The sequence below is a fragment of the Hipposideros armiger genome, unplaced genomic scaffold, assembly GCF_001890085.2.
Source record: "Hipposideros armiger isolate ML-2016 unplaced genomic scaffold, ASM189008v1 scaffold_178, whole genome shotgun sequence".
Classification (NCBI taxonomy): Eukaryota; Metazoa; Chordata; class Mammalia; order Chiroptera; family Hipposideridae; genus Hipposideros; species Hipposideros armiger.
In genome coordinates this window covers 593,599-600,276 of record NW_017731528.1, presented here as the reverse complement: position 1 = coordinate 600,276, position 6,678 = coordinate 593,599, and the positions used below count along the sequence as shown (strand labels likewise).

Below are 6,678 nucleotides of genomic sequence, written 5' to 3'. Positions count from 1 at the left end.
CTGAAGTGTACCTGGCGTATAAGACGACCCCCCACTTGGAGGCATATTTTTCAGGGCCAAAAAATCGTCTTATACGCCGGCAAATACGGTATATGTAAAATAGGACTAATTATAATAACCTGCCTTACAGAGTTGTGAGGACTAAGTGAGGTAATAAGGCTTGTGAAATGCTTAAAACAGTACCTGGAATATAGTAAGCACTGGGAAAACATTAACTAGTATATATAATTTTCATATTGAGAAAAAAGAATATATGTTGTGAAAAAATCATCTGTGTTTTTAATAGGGAATAGAGCTATGGCTCAGACTAAGTAACCCATGATTATTAAAGCATTTATATTTGAGTTTAGAATTTATATCACACAGCTTCTGTGTACTTGGTCCTATTATTTCCAGCCTTCCCTTTTATCAGCTGCTCAGAATCTATGCAGTTCATTGGGCAATGTGATAGATAATCAGAAATAAGAAAAAGTTCTACTGGGCCGGCTGAGTGGCGCGATGGTTAAGAACTGGCTTGGGACGCCAGAGGACCTCAGTTTGGATCCCACATATGAGGGCCAGTGACACTGCCCTCTACAGCTAAGATGCTGAACAACAGCTCAACCTGGAGCTGGGCTGCGGTGAGTTGCCCGAGACGGCATAGGCTGCAGCCCCTGTGGCAGTGGGTTGCCATGGGCTACCGTGTGTAGCCAGTAGCCAGCGTGAGCGGCCAGCAGCCGCTGTGAGCGGCCGTCCAGAAGCCTGCGACTGATCTGCCTCACCTGGGAAGAGCGCAATGATGGTGCCAACTTGGGTCGGTGAAGCAACGTCCTCCACAACTAGACTGAAGAACAAAAGCGACAACAACTTGTCTGTTCCCCTTCCCCCAATTCCCCAGCACTGTTCCCATCCCCCCAATTCCCCAATTTAAAAAAAAAAAGTTCTACTTTACATAAGGGAAAGTAGTATAGAAAGATTAATTTACTCTTCAGTTTGTACAACTAGTTAGTGGTGAGGTAGATTAGAAATCCATGTTGTTGGTGTTTAGAAATCCATGTTGTTGGTGTTTACTTCTGAATTATTCATTTTTTTTCCCAATTCTATTTTCCTAGGATGATACACATACTAATCTAGTGATTGAAGCTATAAAAAATGATCATCTAAGGCAAATGGAATGTGAAAGGTAATATTTTGGGCACTTAATAATTAAAACTACAGTAAATGTAGGTTAAATTTTTACAAAAACAGTTGATTATTTCTTTCAAAACTTGCTGTATGTAGTATATTTCTTGAATAGTCCTATTGTTTCGTCATTTCTATACTGGATTCTCTTTTCTCCTTCAAAATAATTTCAGCCCTCATGCTGATACCAGTTATTCATACTTAGTTACTCTTACTATTTCTTTGTAATTCACTTTCCCTTTGCATTTAGTGCAGTATTAGAATTTTGTTTATATTAATTTTATTTTAAAAAATTATATCTTTATGTAGTTTTATCCAGCCTTCCAATTAAATTTCAACTCCCAAAGACAAAATTCTTTCTATTCATTTCATTTTTTTCATTCTCCAATATGGTACCTCGTCTTTTCCAAGTACATTTTAAAAGTTCTAATATTTATTGAATATGCAACAGGTGTATTAGGAGTATATCATGTGATAGAGTGCACTTAATTTCTTTTCAATTGTGGTAAAATACATGTAACATAAAATTTTCCGTCTGAACCATGGTGCATCATTCTTCGTGGTTGGTAGTGTTAGGTACATCACCTTGACTTGTAACCAGTCTCCAAAACTCTGTGCCCACTGAACAACAGCTCCCCATCCCCCCACCCCAGCCCCTGGCAACCGCCATTATTCTTTCTGTCTCTCTGAATTTCACTGCTCTGGGGCATCAGATAAGTGGAATCACAGTATTTGTCCTTCAATGACTGGCTTACTGCCTTTAGCACAATATCCTCAAGGTTCTTCCATGTTGTAACACATGACAGGAGTTTTTTCCTTTTTAAGGCTGAATAATATTCCTTCATATGTGTGGGTGGTTCTCAGTCTTTAGGAATTAGTTTAAAAATAAAACAGACTTGTATTTCTGGGAAGATAGAGTAGGTGTATTTTTCGCTGTTCTTCCCAGTGAGTACAAATGAAAACCCTGGAAATTATATATAAAACAAATATAAGAAGAAAGGTGGAGAGAAGAGGGTAGATCAGCAAGGAACCTCAGGACCTGATGAATAACATGGCAGTGAGTTCCCGTCATGTTCCCAGACTTGGAGCTGATGAAGCTGGCTATCAGAATATCCTGGTGGGTACATTAAACAAACAAACTAACAAAAAGCCTGCTTTCTATAGCCAGATGACAAGAAAAGGGGTAGGCCAGCAGGACAGAAAACTTTTAGAAAAATACCACACAGAAAAAAAAACCCTGGCCCCACCCCCATGCATGCCAGCAAATGCCAGGTGGGAGCCTAGACTTCCACCTTCACAAGGCTAGAAGTAGACATCCAATACCTCAAAAGACCAAATAGGGAGCCAGGAGTTTAATCCCCAAAGGCCCTTAGTGAGTCCCACCCCTCTGTGGTGTCAGTGACAGCACATGGGGAGCTTCAAATCACACCCTACCCAGCAGTAATGAGGCAGTCCTCCTCCTCTCTCCTGGGGAGTTAGGAATCATCATCAGTGGTAACAAGGCCACCCCACCATGGGACTGTGGCAGAAGCAGGAACCCCTACCCCACCCAGCAGAAATAAGGAACCCTTCCACCTTGGGTGTCAAAGGAGGCTATGTGGAGAAACATACTTCTTTTATCTAGCAATAATGAAGTGATGTCTCTTCTTCCCCTGCCGGGTTAATATCAAGAAATCCAATGCCAAAACAGAAGACTTAAATAAAACTCAGTCATAATGCAGAAATGTTCAAGTTTTGATAAAAAATCACTCATCATACCAAGAACCAGGAAGATCTCAAACTGAATGAAAAAAGACAATCAATAGATGCCAACATTGAGATGATAGACGTGTTAGAATTATCTCATAAATGTGAAATCAACTGTGATAAAAAGAGACTTCAACAAGCACTTATGAATATGCTTAAAAGAAATTAAAAAATAGGAACCCTCAGAAAAGAAATAGTTTCAGCAAAGAAATAGAATATAAAGAACAGCCAAATGGAAATTTTAGAACTGAAAAATATAATAACTGAAATAAAAAGCTCAGTGGATGGACTCAACAGAAGAATGAAGGGGACAGAGGAAAGATTCAGTGAATTGGAAGATGGAAAATGTAAATTACCCAACAGAGGGAAAATAGACTAGAAAACAAAAATGGACAGAGCCTTAGGGACTTCTGGGACTTTAAGAAAAGATGTAACATTTGTGTCATCAGTGTCTGGGAAGGAGAGGAGAAAGAGATTGGGCTAAAGGAAGAATGGCTAGTAATGCCCCAAATTTGGCAAGAAAAATAAACCTACAATACAAGAAACTAAGGGAACCCCAAACAGGACAAACCTAAGGAAATCCATGTCAAGATATATGATGATTAAACTCTGAAAATTAAAGACAAAGCCTTGAAATGAGGCAGAAAAACAAAACAAAACAACACATACAGGGAAAGCAATTAGAATGAAAATGGAAAAGTTTTAAATCAGTAACCTAAGCTCCCAGCTCAAGAACCTAGAAAAAGAAGAGCAAAACCAACCCAAAGGAAGCAGAAGGAAACAAATAATAAAGAAAAGAACAGAAATCATTGACACTGAAAAGAGAGAAACAATAGAGAACATCAATGAAATACTTCTAATAAAACTGACAAAGAAAAAAGAGAGAAGACACATTTACCAATATCAGGAACCAATACAGAGGCTCTCATGACTGACCCCGCAGACATCAAAAGAATAATAGGGAATACTGCAAACATCCCTGTACACATAAATTTGACAATTTTGACTAAATAGACCACTCTTTTGAAAACAAGCTACCACAGCTCACCTAATACGAAATAGCTCATTTGAAGAGCCCTATAAATATTAGAGAAATTGGATTTATAGCTTAAAAACTCCCAAAAAAAGATATCTCTAGGCCCATGTGATTTTACTAGAGAATTCTAGCAAATGTTTAGAGAAGAATTAACATCTTTTCTACAAATCTCTTCCAGAAAATAGTGCATTTTATGAAACTAGTATTACGCTGATACCAAAATAAGACAAAGATAGTACACAAAAAAAGACTATAAACCAATATCTTATGGATATAGATGCAAAATCCTTAAGAAAAGATTAACAAACTGAAGTGCTATCAAAATAAAAAGCGTTATGCACCATGACCAAGTGGGATTTATCCTAGACGTGCAACATTGGTTTGCCATCTAAAAATCAGTATAACACGGTGTCAATAGAATACGACAAAATCAACATTATCATTTGGTGTAAACCAAAACATAGCTTTTTGATACAAAATTCAATATGCTTTCATGCTAAACAAACCAAAAAACCTTAACAAGCTAGGGGTAGAAAAGGTGCCCCAGTCTGGAGTAGGACATCTATGAAAAACCCACAGCTTCGCTTCACACTAAATGGTGGAAGACTGAATGCTTTTCCCCTTAGATTGGGAACAACATAAGGGTATCTACTCTCACCAGGTCTATTCGCCATGTGCTGGAGGTTCTAGCTATGGAAGTTAAGCAGAAAAGGGAGTAAGAGACATTCAGACAGGACAGGAAGAAGTAAAATTACCTGTTTACAGACCACATGATCTTGAATATAGAATATATGTAAAATTTTAGAATCCCCTAAAAAATGATTACGGCAAAGTTGCAGGGTAAAAGACCAATATGTATACTACAGAAATATACTATACAATGAACTATACAAAATGAAATTAACAATTATATTTACAGTGGCATAAAAACAGGAATAAATTTAACAAATGAAATGCAAAACTTATACTCTGAAAACTATAAAATAAATATCCCATGTTTATGGACAGACACTTAATATTATTAAGATAGCAGTGCTCCTCAAATTACTTTTTAGATTCAATGTAATCCCTTTATAAATTCAGTGTAAATCTCAGCAGTGTTTTTCAGGAAAGTGACAAGTTGATCCCAAAATTCATATGGAAATGTAAGGGATCCAGAATAGACAAAACAATGTTGAAAAAGAAGATAAAGTTGGTGGACTCAAACTACACAGCTACAGCAATCAAGACATAAAGATTGACCTATATTGGGATAGAATTGAGAGCCCAGAATAAACTTAGATTTATAGTCAATAAAGGTGCCAAGATGATTCAATGGGGAAAGGACAGTCTTTTCAACAATGCCAGGACAATGGGTATCCTCAGGGAAAAGAGTAAAGTTGGACCTCTGTCTCACACCACTGGCCTGACTAATCAAAAGGACAGATGTCGTGCGTTGGTGAGGGTGTGGAGAAATTAAAATCTTATGCTGATGGTGGGAATGTAAAGTGGTACAGCCACTTTGGGAAACAGTCTGGAAATCTCGCAGAACATTTAGCATAGACTTACCATATAACCTAGCAATTTCTCTCCTAGGTATACACCCAAAAGAAATTAGAGCATATGGACATACAATAACTTATACACGAATGTACATAACAGCATTATTCATAATATCCGAAAAGTGGAAACAACCCAAATGTCCACAACTGGTGAATGGATAAGTAATATATGGTCTATTCAATGGAATATTATTGGGTTGTCAGAAAAGTAATGACATATTTTGTCTATGTTTTTCAAAGGTCATTTATATAAAGAACAAAGATCAATCAATGATCTATTGCCTGTTTTGTTCAATAACCTTTCGCCATCTTTCGGTGAGCTTCATATTTCCTCGTTCATAGAAGGACCTGTCTTTATTTGCGAAAAACTGAACAAGGTGCTGATTTACAGCCGCACCTGAATTGAATGTTATACCACGCAAGGAGTTTTGAAGAGGGCGAAATAAATGGAAGTCTGATGGCGCAAGGTCAGGCGAGTATGGTGGGTGTGGCAACACATCCCATCCAAGCTCCGATAATTTTTGATGGGCAATCAAACTGGTGTGTGGTCTCGCGTTGTCACGATGGAACACAACTCCTTTATAATTCACAAGCTCTGGACATTTCTGGATGATGGATTCCAATTGCTGACAGTACACATTCGAATTGATGGTTTGGTTCCTTGGTAGGAGCTCAAAAAACACGACACCTTTAAAATTCCATCACAATGAGAGCATAACCTTCCTCTGATGAATGTCTGCTTTCAATGTCATTTGAGGCGAATCATCACGCCGGGACCAAGACCATTTGTGCACCACATTGTTGTAAACAAACAATCCACTTCTCATCACCAGTTATCAGTCGCTTCAAAAAAGGATCATTTTCCTCACGTTTAGTGAGCATACTGGAGATGTTTATACGCACCGTCAAATGAACTTCTTTGAGTTCATGTGGAACCCAAATATCGAGCTTGCTTACGTATCCCAGCTTCTTCAGGTGGTCGTGAACGCTTGAATGATGGATGTTCAGTGTTTCTGCAATCTCGCGTGTGTGTAACGTGGGTTTGACTCGATCAGTGCCTTTATTTTGTTGTCATCAACCTCGGTGGGCCTCCCTGACTGAGGAGCATCATTGGGATCAAAATCACCAGCACGGAATTTCGTGAACCATCGTTGGCACTGACGTTCTTTTTTTAGATTTTTTTATTGGGGTATT

At 38.2% G+C, this 6,678-nt stretch overlaps 1 protein-coding gene across 8 annotated transcripts in view; it reads left to right on the top strand.

The window, feature by feature from the left end:
- IFT88 (intraflagellar transport 88) overlaps positions 1-6,678 on the top strand; it is a 112,189-nt gene that overhangs the window by 31,375 nt on the left and 74,136 nt on the right. For all 8 annotated transcript variants that reach the window (XM_019652384.1, XM_019652387.1, XM_019652385.1 and 5 more), the window contains one exon: positions 1,092-1,162. In XM_019652384.1, the coding sequence (XP_019507929.1) occupies positions 1,092-1,162 (71 nt within the window). The remainder of the gene's footprint in view (positions 1-1,091; positions 1,163-6,678) is intronic.